We start from the raw sequence: 21,847 nt of genomic DNA, 5'->3' as shown, positions 1-21,847 counted from the left end.
GCTTCTCCAGGAGCTCAGAATTGTGAGGTTCCAGGGGCAGGAAACGGGAGTCGGAGACCACAACCTGTTAAAGGAGGAAGTTTATTCCGCACTAAGGAGTGAGACTCATTATGGAGGAGGTAGAGGAACCAGGATTAGAGAAGGGGGAGAAGAAAGAGGGACCCAAACTGGCAGACTTGCAGACTGAGATTTGGAGAGAGAACAGTCTGGGAGAACAGCAGCATATGGAGTGGAGATGCCTTTTGAGGGGGAGGGACAGGAAGGGGTTGGCCCCAGGGCACTTGGCGCTCGCTGATTGATAACTGGTAACTGCTCTGGGCTTTTTCCTGCCCACAGCCACCCGCTCAGCTGCCACTGAAGAGGAATCTGGGCTCTTCAATCACCAGGATGGAAGGTGCGGAGACCACAAGGGGCTTGTCCTGGCTGCTTTGGTGTAGTTCCAGGAAGCACACTGCAGGTTGGCCTTGGCTCCCCACCTGCTACACTGACAGCAGAGGCACCTCCCCTCCTGTCCTCTTGGTCATTTTGTGCTCTGTCCTTGAGAATCCTGGCTACTGGTCATCATGTGGTCCTTGGGCTATGCTGGTGTTCACAAGTGTGTGGACTGACTGGGTGAATGAAACAACTATACTGATTTTTGAAAAAGAAAAATGGGGAGTGAAAGATCAATTTGTTGTTAATCTAAATTTTATACATTATTTGGTTGATTTTTGCATGTGCCCTGAATAGAGAAAACCTGCAATTTTGGCATTATTGAGATGATGCTCTGAACTATCAAGACAGGACCAGACATTTTGGGGATTTTAAGTTAAATAAACAACTAATGTAACTGAGGATAGATAGAAACAAGAACCACCATGATGGCAGATAATGAAGGGAGGCTAAAATAGGATTCACGGAGTTTCACAAGTGTTTTCTCTATGTAGATAAAGAGTGTCACCCTATGAACGAGGTCATGGCTTGATTCCCGGTCATGGCACATAGCAGGCTGCAAGCTCTCTCAACATTAATGTTTCTATCCCTCTCTCCTTTACCCTCTCTGAAATCAATAAAAATATATATTTTAAAAGTCAAGAAAACAGACCTCATGTAAAAAAAAAAAAAAATATGTCCCACCCCGTTTAAGAGTGACAGATAAGTTTATTTCACATGTGATGTTTCACACCTTTATATCTGTGACAAGGCTCACCAAATAGTACTCATTAAAAAAGTGCAGTCTGTTGCATGTCAGTTCTCATTTCCTGGGAGGAACAGCCTTGCCTCAGTGGCAGCAAATCTTGGCAAGCAGTGAAGACTGTTGCTTTCAGAATCAACAGGAATGCTGACTGGTCACAAAAGATACATCCCAGGACTTATTACAGGACTATCTTTTTTCTTGCTTTGAGTTCTTGCCTGTTGAGAAAACCTTGAGGTGAACACCCTACAGAGGCCAGGGGAATCTACAAAACCGTTGGATCATTTTCTCTGTTAATGACTTCAGCTACAGGAAAGTTATGGAGGTCCTGAGAATGTCTTTACACAAAGATCACACAAGCCACAGGCCCTGGGACATTTGTGGATCTGCATTCAGAAGAGGCATTTTTCATCTACTTTAGTACAGTCTCTCCCATCACTATGAAAACAGAGTTTCTCTATCAATATTAGTTTCATTTCAGTCTTACAACAAATGACACCAGCCTATGAAATTTCCTACACGGCTCCTTTGCAGTACGTGGATGACTTCCCCTTATGTAATACATACTGTGCACAGATAATATGATTCACACTGTTCACAGAAGCACAGCCTTCTCACTGACCTCCCGAATAATTGAGGTACCAGACTGCAACTTAGAACCACAAAGTCATGCAGTCTTTCTTTCAAGGCCATGGGCAGCAATGCAGAATAAGCCAATATTGGACTAGGTGATTTTTTGCCATCATGTTGTGCCTTCCAAAGGACAGAAAATTTGAGATCCCCATATCTGTTCACCTCTACATGCTCTGTGTTTACAATTGTGCTTTCAAATCATCCCAGGGAGTGTACAGAACCATAAAATTTAAGTTACAAAAGAAAAATACACCTTTGTGAAAGGATCATAAACCAGACCAGTATACAGCAAGCAGTTTGCAAGCTGGTGAATTAGAACCTGAAACAATTCATCACAGCATGAAGTGAGAACCACAATGTCCCTGATGATGGGTATTCTGGATGAACTCTGGGTCTGGTCAATTCCCTAGTCAGAGAATGGAATGGAAATCCTGCCAAGAAATAGAAGTTTTCATAATTTCATCAAGTAGAAGTGATAAGACATAATTGATTTTCCCTGAGCAAACAGGGGTTTTCACTGATGCACACTGCTCAAGTGAGCCAGGTGGTAGAAGTGAAATCACTTCAGCCACAAGTACTCACAGTGATATCAATTGGGTAGTAGGCCTGGGCAGGTTAGCAAGTGCAATGCAGCTCCTTAAAGCCTCACTTGTACCTAAAAATTATGAGGAACCTAGCAGAGAATTTTTTCCATTAAAAGAGATTTATATTTTAGTAAATGGGTGTCAAAGAGTCTCTTTCAATACTGCTATTCTGAGTGACAATAATAAAACACTCCTTGCACATTTAAGGACTTTCTCCAGAATGAGCTCTCAGGTGTCTAAGTATGCTAGGTTTGTGGCTAAAAGATTTCCCACATTCACTACACTCATAGGGCTTTTCTCTAGTGTGAACTCGGCAGTGTTTAATGAGGTGAGACCTTTGATTGAAGGACTTCCTACAGTCACTACACTCATAGGGCTTTTCTCCAGTGTGAACTCTGAGGTGTTTAGTGAGGGTAGATCTTTGACGGAAGGACTTTCCACAGTCACTACACACATAGGGCTTTTCTCCAGTGTGAACTCTGTGGTGTTTAGTGAGGGTAGATCTTTGACGGAAGGACTTTCCACAGGCACTACACTCATAGGGTTTTTCTCCAGTGTGAACTCTGCAGTGTTTAATAAGGTGAGACCTTTCACGAAAGGCCTTTCCACAGTAAGTACACTCATAGGGCTTTTCCCCAGTGTGAACTTTGTAGTGTTTAATGAGGTGAGACTTTTCACGGAAGGCCTTTCCACAGTAAGTACACTCATAAGACTTTTCTCCAGTGTGAACTCTTTTGTGTTGACTGAGCGTAGAACTTTGGCTGAAGATCTTTCCACAGTCACTACACTCATATGGCTTTTCTCCAGTGTGAACTCTTTGGTGCTGAATGAGGTTAGACTTATTTCTGAAGAACTTCCAACATTCACTACACTCATAGGGCTTTTGTCCATTGTGAACTCCCTTATGTTGAATGAGATTAAACATTTGTCTAAAACCTTGCCCACATTTGTTACACTCATAATTCACTTCTCCAGAGCAGACACCCAGATGCTGAACAACCTTCTGGTAGATGTTAGCAGCTTTTTCACATTCAACACACTGATGACAATTTTTTCCACCAAGAAATTCAAGGGAAATCTCACTGCTACTGTGTGGCTCCTCAGTGCTAACAGTGGCCTGGTGTTGGAGAATATCTGAGATGGCTGGCAAGTCTTTGCCAACCTCCGTACTAGCTGAAGGCACCCATGTTAAATAGAAGCTGCACCTGGACACAAATGAGGCCCTGTCCATATCTTCTTCCCACGGCTTCTCTCCACTGGCATCTCTCTGCTGCTGATGACAGTTTGCACTGGAAAATAAGTCTTTCACAGATGTGTCACTGAAGAAGGCTTTCTGCTCACAGTATGCTGCTTGTGACTCAGTCAGGTGCAAAATATGTTTTAAAACTGAGAAACACCACTTACACAGACAGGTTTTCTGGGCAGCTGGAGCTGTCTTAGAAAACCTGACCTGTGGCTCTTCTCTTACAGATACACTCTGTTCAGGGGGCATCTTCTCCTCATCCATTTTATGCCAACAACCTGAAAACAAAGAAATGGTGATGAACTGAATGTTAACTGTAGTGACAGGGGGAAGTAACATTCCAAAAGTGTTACACATAACATGTTGATTCCATGCAATTGTCTAAAAATAAGAGACACACTGGAAGGATTAATAAGAAGCTGCTGTGAAGCTCTGGGCCTCTGAATATCACAAAACAGAAGATCTCATGTGAAATGTGATGCCAGGATGGAAAGTACCACATGGAAGAGAAGCAGGATCTCCAGTTCATTCTTCTGCTAACAGTGCTCAGTATGGCTTGTCAGCTGGTTATATGGGCAAGTTGTGTAGGAGGTTGGTTATGTCTCATTTATTTCATGTAAAATTCCGCAAATGTGTAACCGGTGTTCAAGGACCACTAAAGAATGTATGTGCACCTCAGAACACATGTGCAGGTCAATGTCTGAGAATACTGCAGGAAGAGCAGTACAGAAGATCAATGATGCAAAAATACCACAAAGATGCAGTTAGTGAAAGCCAGCAAGCCATATATGAAATGACAAGTCAGCAAAATGTCAAGTACTGCACACAAAAAAGGTAGAAATGAGGTGTTGCCAATGGCACTTTCACCTAAAGACTGCTGGAAATGAGCAGGTCCCCGATTATCATCTGTACACAGCCCTTATGTCATACCTTCCCCCAACTGGCATTCAACAGAACCAGGCTCCTCTGAGAACATCTTGCAAGTTTACTCTGTGGAACAAATCAGGGTTCTCCCTGTACCTTCTACTGTACAAGTACATAAAAGGTAAATACTCTGAGTATTAACGAAAGACAACAGAGGTGAGCAGTCTGCACTGGCTCAGAGCTATTCAGTTTACCAATAGTATTCAGGAAAGGGAATAATACAAACAAAAATTGAAAGAGGGTCTTACAAGAACAGCCATGGTTCATGTAAGTGAAAAACATAATTAGGCACAGTCACAAAGAAATTTTAGCTAGAGGAAAGAGGTAGAAATGGAAGCCATGGATCTAGACACAGTCACCCTCTCAGAGAGAAGAATATGTGGAAACCTTTAAGCTGCCTCTAAGACTACTGACTCCCAGACTCTTCCTCCACTTTCTGAAGAAATTTGTGTTAGGAATGTTCAGAGTCCATTGCTCAGGGCTCTCCACACAGCTCAGTGTTGGCATCCAGAGCACATTTGACAAACAGTGGGGGAAATTAGCAGAACTCATGGTCTGGCTGTGGAAGAGAGAAAGCTACAAGGAGAATAAAGGAAGAGAGGACAACTCTTTAGGACACTAGGAGAGATGTGAAGGTCTTACCTACTGATGATAGAAGTGCAAAAACTTCCAGCATCTCTTCGCAGTACAGAAGTCTCTGATCCTCATCAAGAAGCCTCCATTCCTCCTGAGAGAAGGCAATAGCCAAATCCTCAAAGTTCATATCCTATTAATGGGGTCAATTCAGTCCATGATTAGCATCTCTCCTAGGATTTTACATTGGTCATACTCCTCATCTGTCTGCTCCCTCTACACCCCCATCAAAGAAGATATCAGGCTTAGGCCCATCAAAATCACTCTCTTCTTATATTCCTACTGATACTGTGCCTTCCACCAACAATAAGGTCAGATGAACACACTAATGATACCTGAACTCTAAGCCTGACATGTAGGCCACACTGCCTCTTATCAATACAGTGGGTTTCACAAACATAAGTTGGGAGAGATGTTGGCCATAAAGATAACGTGAGTGATATTACACTGGTTTTGGGTGGCAATGCTTCTGTAGTCCCCCAGATTTTCTCTCCAAGGCACCAAAAAACACGGCATCGCATTTCAACCTTCCCACCCTAATCCAGGGGGCTAAGGCCATCACTTTGTAGTAACTACTGCATATAATTATTTGTGCCCCACGTCTCTCCCACGGCTTCATTCCCAGAAGGACAAATTCAAAAGTATCACAAATATGCCATGAGGAGGACAGATGGTTTTCTAATCAGCTTCTTTTCCAAAATTCTAACTCACCACTTCTGTAATATATTACTGTCTTACCCTCTTCCCTTCTCCATGCCAGTGGAGATTTTCAAGCCAGTGTCACTGATGTAGGCTATCTAATTCTTGTTGATCACTGTGTCAACTCTCTACAACAAATGGCATATAGGCACACACGTATGGCATCTAAGCTCTGAATCTGACAAGTAGCACAACATCCCCTCTTTACAGAAATGACCTTAAAATTTTCCATGTTATGGCATCCAGACATCACCAAAATGGACACACAATTCATTCTCTTATGTCAATGTCAGATCCCTGCATCAATGAATTCACATTCCATCTTCAAATTCACATCACTCTTTCTATCATACGTCTCTCACACCTCCATTCCCACAGCCACAGCCCCCATAGTCATCTCCTTGTTTTCTTGCTCATTACTCAGCATGGGTGCCAGTGAATTTTAAATCTGTTCTAACAGGATGAAGTGCTACCCTGACTCTTGATATTCTACACTTATGTAAGTATCCTTAAAAAAAAAAAAATATATATATATATATATATATATATATATATATATATATATATATATTATTGATTTTTTACAGAGAGGAAGGGAGAGGGATAGAGAGCTAGAAACATTGATGACAGAGAAACATCTACCAGCTGCCTCCTGCACCCCCCCTCCCCACACTCTGGGGATGTGCCCATAACAAATGTACATGCCCTTTACTGGAATTGAACCTGGGACCTTTCAGTCCGCAGGCCGATACTCTATCTACTGAGCCAAACCGGTTTTGGCTGGAAGTATCCTTGAGTACTGTTAAAAATGCTGTCCTCGATTGTTTTTTCCTTCAACCTCACCTTTAAGAACTACCTCAGATCTCAGATATCCAGAACTCACCTCCACTGGTGCTACACTCATTATCTCTTCACTAGTGACAGCATTTATCTCCCACTTAACTGTCACCCAAATTCCAGCCTGGTAACTCCAGGCCCAGTGAGTCTCACAGCTGACCACCAGTGTTCCTAGACTAATCCGTCAGGCTGACCACAACACCTCAGGCCATTCAAAAGGCCACAATAAAATACTGGTCAATGTTTAAGAAGTAAATAAACATCAGCCTCGGGTTCATCTCTGAATTACTTTTTGGCCTCCAATTCATCTGGCAATGAAGCACCTTTCATGGGTTTTAGTCACAGCCAAATGAGAATATCTCCTCCACCATGTAGCTGACTACTTCTGTCCCTATGATATGCTGTGACACCCAACTCCCACAAACAGGAAACCCAGTCCTCAGGGTGACTCTTGCCTTCCTGAGCTACCATTATCATCCCGAATGATTCCCCATTTTATTTATTTATTAAAAAAAAAATACTTACATTGATTTAAGAGAGAAAGAGAGAGGAAGAGAGAAACATCAATGATAAGAAAGTATCACTGATCAGCTGTCTCCTGCACGCCCCCTACTGGTGATTGAGACTGCAACTTGGCATGTGCCCTTGATTGGAATCATATCCAGGACCCTTCAGTCCACAGGCTGACATTCTTACCATTGAGCAAACCAGCTAGGGAATGATTCCCCATTTTAAAGTGATCTAAAGCCCATGTTGGTGTCGCTCAGTTGAGCATCAACCCATTCACTGAGAAGTCACTAGCTGGATTGAGCCCTGGTCAGGTCTCTTTCCCAGGATTCTTGCTTAATTTCCAGTAAGGGGCCTGCAGGAGACAACCAATCCTTTGATCTTGCTCATTGGGTTTCTCTGTCTCTCTCTCTCTGCCTTCCTCTCTATCTGTAAATTCAGAAAGTATATATATATATATATATATATATATATATATATATATTTATTTTTAGAAAAAGGTGATCTATAGCTCCACTCAGGTCCACTATCTTTTAAGAACTTTTCATTCTGAATTGCTCCTCAGAGTTCCAGACTCTCGTGAACTACCCCCTGAAGTATGTTATACCCTAAAGGCAAAAAACAAAGGAACAAAATCACACACACACACAAAAAAAAACACTCCAGAGTTGTTATATCCCCAAAGAACATTAACCTACCTATAAATTTATCTATCTCAGTTGATGATGCTTCCATTTCTCAACTGCTAAATCCCAAACCTCCCATCATCCCTGACTCTTACGGCTATCTCTCAACCTCAAAATTCGAAATCCAGGTGGCCACACCTAAGACACTAATCCATAATTCAAAGGCTTCCTCCATCCACAAACCTGTACCTGTAAGTGAGTGTGCATTTGCAGAGATCTATAGAAAGATAAAGGGCTATAGAGAGCTTGGCAAACACCGCCAGGATCCATGAGCTTGGCCACTAATACCCTTTCCCAGCCTTGGGGTCAGGTGATCTAGAGATGACTGTATTACCTCAGGCCTCAGTGCACACGCTTGCCAAGTTTGTTATCTATAAAAGGACTTCTCCTACCTGTCCCCAACAGGTATCCTCTCTCTTTTAGTTTGTTCTTCCTCTGAGCAGTTTTGGGAAACCTTTAGAATCCTACCTCAGACAAAGTCCCTCTTGGTTCACAGCCATTGATGGCTCCCGCTTCCTGAAAATGAAGTTAAAACTACTCTGGCAAAACGTCGCCTCATCTTCTCTGTTGCATTTAAACACAAAGCAGGCCCAGGATTCCCGAATCCTCCCAGCTCAGCCACACCAACCCAAACCTTACACAGTGGCATTGCGGCCTGTCACCCTCTTCCAACCCGTCACACTGCACGTCACCCACAAGAGACTCACGGTTCTGGACGCTGCAGCCACAGACGCCTGGACCCAAGGATGAAGGCTAAATAGGTGAGGCTGAGCTGAAGTCTGTAAGCAAAACGGAATCTGGGAGGCACGGAGGCCTTAATTCCGCCTGGTGCAGTTAATCAAGCCTCAGACACAACACTGCACAGCGGGGACATTGCTTCTGGTGCCTATTCCTAATTGGTACTCTGAGCGCCAGAGCCTCTCACTACCATAAACAGAACAAAGAGTTCAAAATGACCACCAGGAAAAAGACACAGGAAGTCACTCCCAAACCAATAATGCGCTGGTCCTGGACTTTCATTGGCTAAACCCAGCCATCAGTAGGCGCATTGCCCTTTGGGTAATGTAGTTTTTCGGACCCCACAAGTGGCATTAGGATGCCACTCACTCACTCACTGATCATTGAAAGTATTGGTGTTGGTGGGCCTGAGTGGTGTCGGGAAATGACAACTTTAGGTTTTGGGGAATGGTCACAGGTTTCTGGGACGTGTTGTCTGCAACAGATTTCTTGTTTTGAGATATTATTGCAGATTCTGTGAAGCTTAGAGTCCTCAATGAGTGAAAAGTATTATTTTAATTATTCCTTGAAGACTACAAATTTAAAACTATATATATATATCATTTTCTTTTCTTTTACTTTTTGAGACAGAGAAAATGAGAGGGAGAGAGAGAAATATGGGTCAGCTGCCTCCTGCACACCACCCACCCAATCACTAGGCATTAAGCCAGGAAACCTGACTTGTAATCAAACTGAGCCATTCCAGCTATCAGCATTTTTATTTTTAACATAAAACATCACATTATTAAGAGAAAAAGAAGGCTATGAGAGAATATACTTAATCCTATTCTTATCATTTTACAACAAAATTTGAAAGGATACTAAGGCCAACAAGTTCACATTTTGTACAATGTTAGTTTGTCATCAGTACACATTGTAAAGTTATGGAGCTAGCTGTTACTGAACATTTAACACATGTGCCAGGCCCTGTGCTCAGTGCTTTACATGCATTATTATTTCATTTAATCTTCTCCACAACCTGAGATAGTTTAACCATCTATTTTATAGAGAAGAAATTCAGGCTCAGAGACTCAAGGTAAATTGCCTGATTGTAGAGTTAATAAAAGGCAGGGCTAGAAGGCAAACTGTGTGTCTCTAATAACGGGGTTCTGGCTTCTAATGTTAGACTCTGCTGCCTCCTGCAGCTTAGAATAAGGGGTGGGGAGTCTGTAACAGTCCGGGTCCACAGTGCCTACCCCTTCGCTCCTTACAGGTGGTGCCCACCCTTAACTGCTACCTTTCATAAAGTCTGATTCAAGTTTTCATCCCTACATGCTTCCCTAAATACACTCACTCTAGAACCCTGCCCCATGTGCTGTCAGTAAACCCCCACTCCCACACTATCCAAGGCCCCAAACCTCTCTGCTCCATCAAACACACACCACAGTAGCTGACTGTCCCCCAGAGTCCTGGGTCCTTCATCTCACTACGGGAGCAGGGGTCTGCTCTGCCAAGGCCAAACATGACGAGGGAGGACATCAGCCACAATGCATCCCCACAATGTGGTATCATCTTGAGACCCAACAGGCCTTCTGGAAAGCCTTATGTTGAAGACTATTCTTACCACTGAAAAAAAATGCAGCACCATATTTTTATTTTTTTTATTTTTTTTTTGAGAATCCATGGTACCTCCATGACTGGCTAGAGAAAGAGGCCTTTGTTTTTAAATAAATCGAAGTGGAAAATTATACCAAGAAATAATAAAACAGAGACTCATGTTATACCAGTGTTGCTCAGGGGTATGTGTGTGTGCTGGCCAGAAACAGGACTTTCCAAAAATGAACTTATTTGTGAGCCCAAAGCATCCAGGGACTACAGTGGGACAGGTACCTGAGCCATGGGAAGAGTATCCTTGAGAGACCTCTGGCTGGAGACAGAAGAACCCTGACCAGGCTCCTCTCAGGTAGCTTCAGGCTCCTCTCTGCCAACCCCTGACAAGAACAGGCTATGCCCCAGCATTAGTGGGGACATCCAAGATAAAGGCAAGAAAGAGTGGGAGTGGGGCATGTAAGCAGAAGCCCCGTCTCAGTGCAACAGGGTGGATGTTTAACTATGAAGGAAGGACCAGGGCATTTTCTCTCACAAGAGCTAAAAATGTATGCAACCCCCTTCAGTGGTTAAAGTTCAAGACCCTTGCCACCCAGGAAAGGACCTTCCAGCTCAGCAGCCAGCAACCTCTCCTAATGGGCAGAAAGAGAATCAGCCTCTGCAGAGAGAGTTCTTTCCCCTCCCCTGGCAGATCAGTGGCCGGACTTTATCACAGTGGATTGGGTGCACCTGCCTGAGTCACCAGTTTTCCTGGAGCACATGCTGATGCCCAGGTCATGACACCTGGGGAACACTTGTAGAAGCTCTTGCTCCATTTCCCATCAAGCATGGCCCCAAAGAACAGAGTGGCCACCAGGTTGAACCTTAACTAAAGAGGGCCCCAGCAATACACATATACCTCTTCCCTCCCACCATCTCTCTCTGGCAATGGCCCTGCTTTTTCTCCTGCCCATACACATGCCAGGCTGCCACTGGGGCACCCATCCTTGACTCCCAAGAGGAATCTGGAATCCTCAACTACCTGAATTGGAACAGCTCAGTCTCAGCCCTGGCTGGAAGGTGCAGAGACCACAGGGGGGCACGTCCAGGCCCAGAGCTTCTCCAGGCCTTTTTGGATTCAGCCTCAGGGAGCATAGATGTCATCATTCTCTGTGGGTAATTGTACAGCTCGGCCCCCATTTCCAATCCCCAACATTGACAGCAGGGACACCTCTCCTATTCTCTCCATCACTGTGCGCTCTGCCCTCATGAGAACCCTAGCTACTGGTTCACTATGGGGATCCCTGGACTATTCTGGTGTTCACGTGTGTGGACTGATTGGGTGAAAATAAACCCCAGCAAATGCATCAGGCCTCTAGTATCTAAATAGAGCTTTAAAAAGTGGTTCCAACTAAACATCTAGATATCCCCGTGTTGTTAGAAAATTAATGTCAACCCTATATGGACTCTACATCTCTTTTTTCATTTATTATGAGGAACAGCCTTGTCACAGTGGCAGCAAATACTGGCAAGCAGTGAAGACTGTTGCCATTGGAATCATCAGGAATGGGACTGATTATAGAATTATCTTTCCACTAGTTTTGAGTTCTTGCCTGTTGAACAGTAACCTTGAGGTGAATATCCTAGAGAGCCCAAAGGAATCCACAAAATCATTTTATTTTTTATATGTCAATTACTTCAGCTACAGGAAACAGTTATGGAGGTCCTGAGAATGCCTATACACAAAGATCACACAAGCCACAGGCCTTGAACAATAACATGCAGAGAGGCCCTTTTCATCTCCTTCACTGCAGTCTTTCCCACTCACTATTAATACAGTGTTTCTATCCCAGTTTTGGTTCCACTTAATCATCAGAGTCTTACAACAAATGACAACAGCCCGTGAAGTATTGCACATTTGTGTCATATGGCTCCATTGCAGCACCTGGAGAGAAATCCCCAACATTACTGATACGTAAGACATGTTATTAACAGAGACTATTCATATTGTTCACAGAAGTACAACAAAGGCCTCTTCTTCTGGTGACCATTGATATCACCAGTAATTGAGGCAACAGGCAGAAAATTAGAACCACAAAGTGTGCAGTCTTTATTCAAGGTCTTGGGCAGCAATGTAAAATAAGCCAATTTTGGACAAAGAGTGATTTTCTGCCATCATACTGTCCCTTCTGAAGCACAGAAAATTTGAGGACCCCCAATATATGTCCATTTTTACATGCCAACAGATCACAACTGTGCTTTAGAATCATCCCAGGAAGTGAATAGAGCAAAAAATATTAAAGGTAAAATAGCAAAAACATCTTTACTAAAAGACCATAAACCAGAGCAGAATACAGCATATTGTTTGCAGGTTGTTAAATTAGAACCTGAAACAATCATCACAGCATAAATGTGAAAACCACAATGTCCCTTAAAGAGGTAGCACTTCTTAGCTGAGGACGGGTGTTATGGGTGGACCTGGAATCAGGTCCATTTTCTGAGAAAGATCAGTTTTCATCATCTTCAAGTATAAGTGAGAACACAGAATACATTTTCCCTGAGCACACAGAGGTTGTAAGTGACGTACATTCTTCAGGTGAGCCAGGTGGTAGAGGTGAAATTGCTTCAGCCACACATAATCTCAGTGCAGGTTAGCTCCTCAAGCCTCACTTGTACCTGAAAGTTGTGAGCAATCTAGCATAGTGCATGTTGCAATAAGAGGGGTTTATATCCAGTTAAATGAATATGGAAGACTCACATTTAGTGCTGTTATGAATGAGAAAGATAAAACATTCCCTGTGCATTTAAAGCTTTTTCCAATTTGAACTCTCAATTGTCTAAGAAGGCTAGGTTTGCGGATCAAAGGTTTCCCACACTCACAACCCTCATGAGGCCCTTCACAATTGTGACCTCTGTGGTGTTCAATGAGCATAGACCTTTGGCTGAAGGACTTCCCACAATCACTACACACATATGTATTTTATACAGTGCGAACTCTCTTGTGGTCTAGGAGTCCTTTGCAAATAAAAGATTTCTCACATTCACTTTACTCATAAGGTTATTTATCCATGTGAACACTCTAGTGTTGAGTGAAGGTATACCTTTGACTGAAGGACTAACCACAATCAATACAACTATGTGGTTTTTCTCCAGTGTGAATTCTGTGGTGCTTAGTGAAGTAGACCTTTGACGGAAGGCCTTCCCACAATCACTACATTCATATGGCTTTTCTCCATGTGCACTTTGTGGTGGTGAGTGAAGTTAGACTTATTCCTGAAGGCCTTCCCACAATGACTGCAGTCATATGGCTTTTCTCCAGGGTGAATTCTCTGATGATGAGTGAGAGAAGAGATTTGCCTGAATGATTTCCCACAATCATGGCATTCATTTGATTTTCCTTCGGTATGTACTCTGTGGTGTTAAAAGAGATTAAACATATCTAAAGGACATCCCACAATCAGTACACTCATAGGGCTTCTCGGATATGAACTCTGTGATGTTGAAGGAGGTTAAACTTATTTGCAAAGAACTTCCCACAAACAGCAAACTCATAGGGCTTTTCTCCAGTGTGAACTCTCTTCTGTCGAATGAAATTAAACATTTCTCCACATTTGTTAAACTCATAACACACTTCTCCAGAGCAGACACCCTGATTTTGAACAACTTTCTGGTTGAGGCTGGCAGCATTTTCACATTCACCCCTCTCTCATCATGACTTTTCCCATCGAAACATTCCTGGGAAATCTCATTACTACTATGGAGGCCTTTAGTGTTAAGAGTGGCTTGGTCCTGGAGATCTCAGATGGTTCACATGTCTTTACCAACCTCCATACTGGTTGAAGGTGTCTAAGATAAATATAAGCTGTATCAGATCTCAAAAAAGGCCTGGTTCATATATCCTTCCCAGAGCTTCTCTCCACTGGCATCCCTCTGTTGGTGTTGAGGGTTTGCACTGAAACAGAAGTCCCTCCTACATGCATCACTAAAGAAGGGCTTCTGCTCAAAGTATACTGCTTGTGAGTCAGTCAGGTGCAAAATATCTTTTAACATTGAGAAACACATCTTTTGCAGATGGGTCTCCTGGGTTGTTGTATCTCTTTTATAAGCCCTGTCATGTGAGTCTCCTTGAAAAGACACACTAGGCTAAGAACAGATCTCTTCATCATCTACTTTATGTCAACAACCTGAAAACAGAGAAATGATGAGGAAATCAATGGTGATTTTGGTGGCAGGGAGAAGTCCCATTACAAAAATGTGTTGTATATAACTTGTAGGTTCAATGCAATTGTCAAAAAATAAAAGATCTGCAGAGAATTAATAAGATGCTATTGTGAAGTTCTGAGCTACTAAAAATCACAAAAACAAGGAAGATCTCTCCAGAAATATGACACAAAGATGACAAGCACTACATGGATGAGCAGGATCTCCATGTCATTCTCCTGCTAACAACATGGCTTGTCTCCTGGTAACATGGGCACACTGTGCAGAAGGTGGGTTATGTCTGTTCCAAGTAAAATTTAATTAACGAGTGGCTGGTGTTCAAGGACTACTTAAGCCTGTAAGTGTATCTCATAAAAATACTTTGTCAGTATTAGAGAATACTGCAGAGAGAGCAGAGCAGAACAGGTGATGTAAAAACACCACAAAGGTGAACATAGCCCCAAATCCAGGAAGCCCCAGATGAAATGACAAGTCACAAAGTGTAACGTATTAGAAAGAAAAGGTAGACATGAGGTGTAACCAGGGGTGCCTGCACCTAAACACTGAAAAGCGCTGGGTGCTGGTATCATCTGAACATCGTTGTTGTCATATTGAGCACACTGTTGTCAGCCATCAGGGCCAGACCTCTCATGAAACCATATTGCATAGGCAGCTCCTTAAAGCCTCACTTGTATCTGAAACCTATGAAGAGTCTAGCAGAGGGTGTTCCGTTAAAAGGAGTATATGCTTTGGTAAATAGGTGTCAAAGTGTCTCTTCCACTACTGTTATTCTGAGTGAGAAAAATAAAATATTCAATGCTCCTTTAAGGATTTTCTCCAGAGTGAAGTCTCAGTTGTCTTACTATGCTAGGTTTCCAGCTAAAAGATTTCCTAATTACACTACACTGGTAAGGTTTTTCTCCAGTGTGAACTCTCTGAAGTTCAATAAGAGTATAGTTTTCCCTGAATGAATTCTAGCAATCACTACTCTCATAGGAATTTTCTCCAGTGTGAATTCTGCAGTGTCTAGCAAGGTTATATCTTTGTGGGAAGGACTTTCCACAATAAGTACACTCATAAGGCTTTTCTCCAGTGTGAACTCTGTGGTGTGTAGTGAGTTTAGATCTCTGACAAAAGAACTTCCCACAATAAGTAAACTCATAGGGCTTTTCTCCAGTGTGAACTCTCTAGTGTTGAGTGAGTGTAGAACTATGCCTGAAGTACTTCCCACAATTACTACACTCACATGGCTTTTCTCCAGTGTGAACTCTCTGGTGTTCATTGAGCGTAAACCTTCAACTGAAGGATCTCCCACAATTACTACACTCATAGGGCTTTTCTCCAATGTGAACTCTCTGGTGCTCAATGAGGTGAAACTTTTGTCTGAAACATTTCCCACATTTTTTATACTCATTATTTACTTCTCCAGAGGAGACACCCAGATATTGAACAACTTTCTGGTTGCTGTTGGCAGCTTTTTCACATTCACCACATTGGTGATGACTTTTTCCACCAGGAAATTCCTGGGAAATCTCACTGCTACACTGTGGCTCCTCAGTGCTAACAGGGCCTGGTGTTGGAGAATATCTGAGATGGCTTGCAAGTCCTTGCTAACTTCCTTACTGGTTGAAGGCACCCTTGTTAAATAGAATCTGTCCCTGGACAAAAAAGAAGCCCTGTCTATATCTTCTTTCAAGGTCTTCTCTCCATTGGCATCTCTTTGCTTCTGGTGACAATTTGCACTGAAAAGTAAGTCTTTCATATCTGCTTCACTGAAGAAGGCTTTTTCCTCAATGTATGCTGCTTGTGACTCAGTCAGATGCAAAATATGCTTTAAAACTGAGAAACACCACTTACACAGGTAGGTCTTCTGGGCTGCTGGAGATGTTTTAGAAGCCCCGACTTGTAACTCGTCTATAGATGCACACTGCTCAGGAGGCACCTTCTTCTCATTAATTTTATGCCAACAACCTGAAAACAGAGAAATGGTGAGAACTGAGATTTAACTGGGTGACAGAGGAAGTCCCATTGCAAAAGTCTTAAAAATAATGTTTGTTCTATACAATTTTCTGAAAATATCAGATGTTCTGGAAGAATTAATAAGAGGCTGCTGAAGCTCTGGGTCTCTGAATATCACAAAACAGAATGTGACACAAAGGTGGCAAGCACCACATGGAAGAGAAACAGATCTCCAGTTCAATCTTCGTGTAACAGTGCTCAGCATGGCTTGTCTGCTGGTGACTTTGGCAAGCTATATAGGAGATTGGTTATAGCTCATTCCAAGTAAAATTCAGTAATTGTGTAGCTGATATACAAGGAGTACTTAAGCATGTAAGTGCACCTTATATCACACGTGAGGTCAATGTCTGAGAATACTGCAGAGAGAGCAGTGCAAAAAGACCTGGAGGATGAAGGTAGCAGTAAAGCCAGGAAGACAGAGTTGAAATGACAAGTCAGCAAAATGTCAAGTACTCAAGTACGGGAAAGATAAGGTAGAAATAAAGTGTTGCCAGTGGCATTTTCAGGTCAAAACTGTTGGAAATGAGCAAGTCCCTTGTGTGATCTATACATAGCCCTTATGTCATACCTTCACCCAGCTATCACCCAACAGCTGCTTCCTAAGAATAAAACTAAAATTCCTCTGAGGATATCTTGCATGCTCATTCAGGAAGGGGGGGGGACCAAAAAATAAAAGAAAAACAAACAAACAACAACAAAAAACAAAACAAAACAGGGTTCTCCCTGCACACATCTGTAAAATCTAAATATTCTGAGTATTAATGAAAAATAAAAAAAGTGAGCAGCCTGCACTAGCCCAGTGCATTTTTGGTTTCAATAGTATTCAGGGAAGATTATAAACAAAAATTGAAGGAGGTCTTACAAGAACAGCCATGGTTCATGTAAGTGAAGAACATAACCTAGCACAGACAGTCACAAAGAGACTTTAGTTGGAGGAAGGGGTAGAAATGAAAACCATGGGTCACCTACTCAGGAAGAAAAAGAGAAGGAGGGAACCATTAGTCTCCCTATAAGACTCCTGACTTCCAGATATTTCCTGCACTTTTTGAGGCAATTGGTGTTAGGGATGTTCATGGAGTCCATTGCTCAGGGCTCTTCATATAGCTTAACATTGGCAGCCTCAGGACATTTGACAAGATAGTGGGGAAAATTAGCAGAACCCATATTGTGGCTGTGGGAGAGAGAAAGCTATGTCTTCAGAATAAAGGAAGAGAAGACATCACTTCAGGACAGTAGGAGAGATGTAAAGGTCTTACTTACCTATAGATGATAGAAGTGAAAAAGCTTCTAGCATCACATAACAGTACAGAAATCTCTGATCCTCATCAAGAAGCCCCCACTCCCTCCTGAGAGAAGGCAATGGCCAGGTCCTCAAAGATCATATCCTGTTAATGGAGACAGTTCAGTCCATGGTGAGCTCCTCTCCTAGGATTTTACATTTGTCATATTCACCATCATCTGCACCCTCTCCTACCTCATCAGAGAAGATACCAGCTTAGGTCCCATCAAGATCACTCTTTCTTTATATTCCTACTAATACTGTGCCTTCCACCAACAATAAGGGCAGATGAACACATTGATGATACCTGAGCTCTAAGCCTGAAATGTAGGCCACACTGCCTCTCGTCAATACAGTGGGTGTCACGAGCATAGGTTGGGAGAGGTGTTGACCTTAAAGGGAGTGTGAGCATTCTAACACTGGTCCTATCAATATTTTTGTAGTCCCCCAGATTGTCTCTACAAGGCATCAAAATACATGGAATCACACTTCATCCTTCCAACCCTAATCCCAAAGTGCTGAGGCCATCACATTGTAGTCCTGCTGCACACAATTCTTTGTACTACATTTTCCTCACACAACTTCCTTCCATATGTTCAAATTCAAAGTTAAGAAAAAATGTGCCTTGGAAAGGAATGGTTGTTCCCTAATCAGCTTCTTTTTCACATTTCAAATCACTACCTGTATAATGTATTTCTCTCTTCCTCTTCTCTCTTCCCCATGACAGTGGTGATTTTCAAGGTTGGTGACACTGATATATGCTATCTCATTCCTAACAATCATTGCATCAGCCCTCAACAACAAAAGGCAGGTGAGCAGATATATGGCAATTAAGCTGTTGGAGCTGGCTTGTAGCATAGCAGCTCCTCATTACAGAAATGACCCTAAAAATTCCCATATCATGTCATCCAGACATCACCAGAAATGGATTCCCCCTTCATTCACTTTTATGTCAATGTAAGGTCCCCATATCCATGAATTCATATTTCATCTACAAATGCACATTACTCTTTCTACCACACCTCTCACACCTGCACTCCCAGAGCCTCAGCCCCCACAGGCATCTCCTTGGCCACTTACTCATTACTCACTATGGGTGTCCACTAAATTCTAGGCATTTTCTAGCAGAATGAAATACTACCACAACTGTGATAGTCCACATTCATGGAAGCATCCTTGAGTACTGCTAACTGTTTTTCCTCCAACCTCACCTATTGAGAATCACATCAGATCTCAGATATCTAGAGTCCAGCTCCACTGGTGCTGCACTTGATGTCCCTTCACCAGTGACAGTGTTTATCTCTACACTCAACTGTCATCAAAGTCCAAACCCTGATAGTGCATTACTCCCTGCCCAGTGAGTCTCACAGATCAGCACTCATGTCCTTAGGCTAATCAGTCAGACTGATTACAACACCCCAGGCCACCCCAAGGCTCACAACAAAATCCTGGTGACTGTGGAAAAGGTAAATATGCAATAGCCCCAGGCTAATCTTCTTTGAATTATTCTTCAGCCCACTTATTTTTGTGGCTATTGGGCACTGCCAAATTGTAATGTCTCTTCCACCCTCTAGTTGACCACTTCTGACCTATGATGTGTTCTGATACCTACCTCCCACAAACAGGAGCCCAGCAGGAAACTCAGTTCTCAGGGTGACATTCTCTGGCCTGAACTACCTTCATCACCCTGAACATGATTCCCCATTGTAAAGTGATATGAAGCCCAGGTTGGTGTGACTCGGTTGAACAAGGACACATTTGCTGAGAGATCACTGATTGGATTGAGCTCTGGTCATGTCACTAAGCCAAGTTTCCTGCTCAATTTTATGTAGGGGGCAAGCAATCCTTGGATCCTGGATCTCATCGAAGTTTCTGTCTCTCTCCTTGTTTCTTATTCTCTATATCCAAAATCAGTAAGAAAGTATTTTTTAGAAAAAGTTGATCTATACCTCCACACTAGTTCACATATTCTCCATTACCTTTTTAAGATTTCATCCTGAATTGCTCTTCAGAATTCCAGACTCTCATGAAATACCCTCTGAAATATGTTATATCTTAACAGCCTAAAAAAAATTACTGTATATTCCCAATGAACATTGCTCTACCTATAAATTTATCCATCTCAGCTGATGATGCTTCCATTCTTCAAGCTGCTAAATCCAAAACCTCCCATCATCCCTTTATCTTACCATACTCTCTCAACCTCAAATTTAGACATCCATGTGGCCAAACCTAAAACTGATCCAGAATCCAATTGCTTCTTTCATTTCCACGGTCACCATTATGGGTCAGTTGCCATCACACTCACCATGACTAGTCTTTCTACCACCTCCCTCACATCCATATTGTTCAACATGATGCAGCTACAGGGAGTCTAATAGCCTGATTCTTATTACTTGCCTCCACTGCTCTATATTTCTCATTGCTCCCATCTGCAGAACAGTCAACAAAGTTGGTACAATATCTCTCTAGACTTGAATCCCGTCCCATAATTAGTAGTTCCTAGGTAAGGGGAAAAAAGGGACACTTTCTGATTCTGCTCATTCTTCACTCCAAGCCTTTGCACATTCTGGAAACCATGCATGGAAAAACCTATCACATCCAATACATGGTAGCCAAAATGAGGACCACTCACATGACCATAACCCTGATTTAGGATTCTGGGCTTGGTATCTCTTCAGGTTCCCCAGGTACAAGAACTGGAAGAGTGGCTAAACAGTCTCAGGACATCTCTATCTCAGAGGCCATAGGAGTGTCAGGTCCTGGAATCAGCCCCACAAACCAGTACCTCTAAGCCCTTCTGAATTTGCAGGAATCTATGAAAGAGAAGTTGTGTTGAGAGCCTGGAAACCATTGCTACGTTCCATGGGCTCAGTCTGCTCAGTATCCTTGTCCAGCTCCTAGGTCAGGTGATCTAGAGAAAACTGCATTACTCTAGTCTAAGACTTCAGTGCCCACTCTTACCAAGTTCATTATCTTTCAAAGGACTTCACTTTCCCATACCCATTTAAGATATATCTCTTCTGGTGTATTCTTCTTCTGAACATTTTTAGGAAAAGTTTAGAACCCTACCTCAGACAATGCTCCTTTTTTATTCACAGCCATCAATTCCTGAGAATGAAACTAAAACTTGTCTCATAAAACTTAGCCTTATCTTCTCTGTTGCCTTTATGCACAAAACAGCCCAGGATCCCTGAATCCTCCCAAGCTATCCACACCAACCAAAAGCCTACTCATTTGAATTGCAACCTGTCAGCCTCTTTCACCCTGTCACAACATGTGTCACCCATGAGCGACTCACTGTTCTGGATGCTGCTACCTGGGCTGCAGGACTTGTCAGGCACCCACACCCAGGGCAGGAGGGTAACTGGGGTGAGGCTGAGTTGAACTCTGTAAGCCAGAGTCTGGGATGCACAGAGATCTCAATCCCACCTTTTGCAGCCAATCAAGCCTCAGAAACCCCACTGCACAGTGAGGATATGTGGGACTCTGAGCATTTGTGCCACTGACTATGTTAACAGAACAAAGAGTTCAAAATGACCACCAGCAAAAAGACACAAGAAGACACACCCAAATCAATGAGCACCACAATAATGTACCGGTCTTTGGCTCTCATTGGCTAAACCCTGCCATCATTAGCCCCATTGTCCTTGGGGTAATGTACTTTTCCAGGCTCAAGTGGTGGTATTAGGATTACACTCGCTCATTGATCATTGCAAATATTGGTGTTGGAGCACCCGAGTGGTATTGGGAAATAACTAGATTTTGGGATCTGGGCACAGATTTCTGGGAAGTTATCTGCAATCAATTTCTTGTTTGAGATATTATTTCAAATTCTATTCATCTAGGTATCCTTGCAAATGTGAAAAGTATTATTTCAATTATCCCTGAAGGCTACAAATCTAAATGAATATATTTCTTGTGTTTTATTTGATTTTTAGAGAGAGAGAGGAAATAAGAGGTAGAGAGATAAACCCTAACAGCTGTCTTCTGCACACCATACCCTTCCCCCACCTCTCCCTGGCCATCAAGACAGGAAATCTGGCTTGTGTCCTCACCAATAATCGAACTGGCAATCTTTCCATGCATAGGATGACAGTCAATCAACAGAGCCACTCTGGGCAT

At 42.7% G+C, this 21,847-nt stretch overlaps 1 protein-coding gene across 4 annotated transcripts; it reads right to left on the bottom strand.

Annotated features, from left to right (window-relative positions):
* Nucleotides 1–1,120: 1,120 nt before the first annotated feature.
* LOC118717674 (zinc finger protein 501-like) lies at nt 1,121–21,114 on the bottom strand. Of its 4 annotated transcripts, none has more exons than XM_036436039.2 (3): nt 21,024–21,114; nt 5,201–5,324; nt 1,121–3,912 (listed from the first exon to the last, which is right to left on the bottom strand). In XM_036436039.2, exons 2-3 carry the CDS (start codon nt 5,319–5,321, stop codon nt 2,594–2,596), a joined length of 1,440 nt encoding a protein of 479 aa, XP_036291932.1. In that variant the 5' UTR covers nt 5,322–5,324; nt 21,024–21,114; the 3' UTR covers nt 1,121–2,593. The 4 variants fall into 4 exon arrangements, with proteins under 4 accessions (XP_036291932.1, XP_036291931.1, XP_036291933.1 ...); XM_036436038.2 differs by lacking the exon at nt 21,024–21,114 and adding an exon at nt 8,628–8,922; XM_036436040.2 differs by lacking the exon at nt 21,024–21,114 and adding an exon at nt 4,565–4,624 and having other exon boundaries at nt 5,201–5,305.
* Nucleotides 21,115–21,847: the final 733 nt, after the last annotated feature.

This window comes from Pipistrellus kuhlii, unplaced genomic scaffold, assembly GCF_014108245.1.
Source record: "Pipistrellus kuhlii isolate mPipKuh1 unplaced genomic scaffold, mPipKuh1.p scaffold_m20_p_13, whole genome shotgun sequence".
Classification (NCBI taxonomy): domain Eukaryota; kingdom Metazoa; phylum Chordata; class Mammalia; order Chiroptera; family Vespertilionidae; genus Pipistrellus; species Pipistrellus kuhlii.
Note: the sequence above shows the minus strand (reverse complement) of the source record. Positions and strands in the feature narration are given on the sequence as shown.

Excerpts from the sequence above, each read along its gene's own strand:
- LOC118717674 (XM_036436039.2), bottom strand. The coding sequence starts at position 5,321 with ATGAACTTTGAGGATTTGGCTATTGCCTTCTCTCAGGAGGAATGGAGG. Across the intron at positions 3,913-5,200 it reads TGCACTTCTATCATCAGTAG|GTTGTTGGCATAAAATGGAT; the intron begins GTAAGACCTTCA and ends CTTTGTTTTCAG.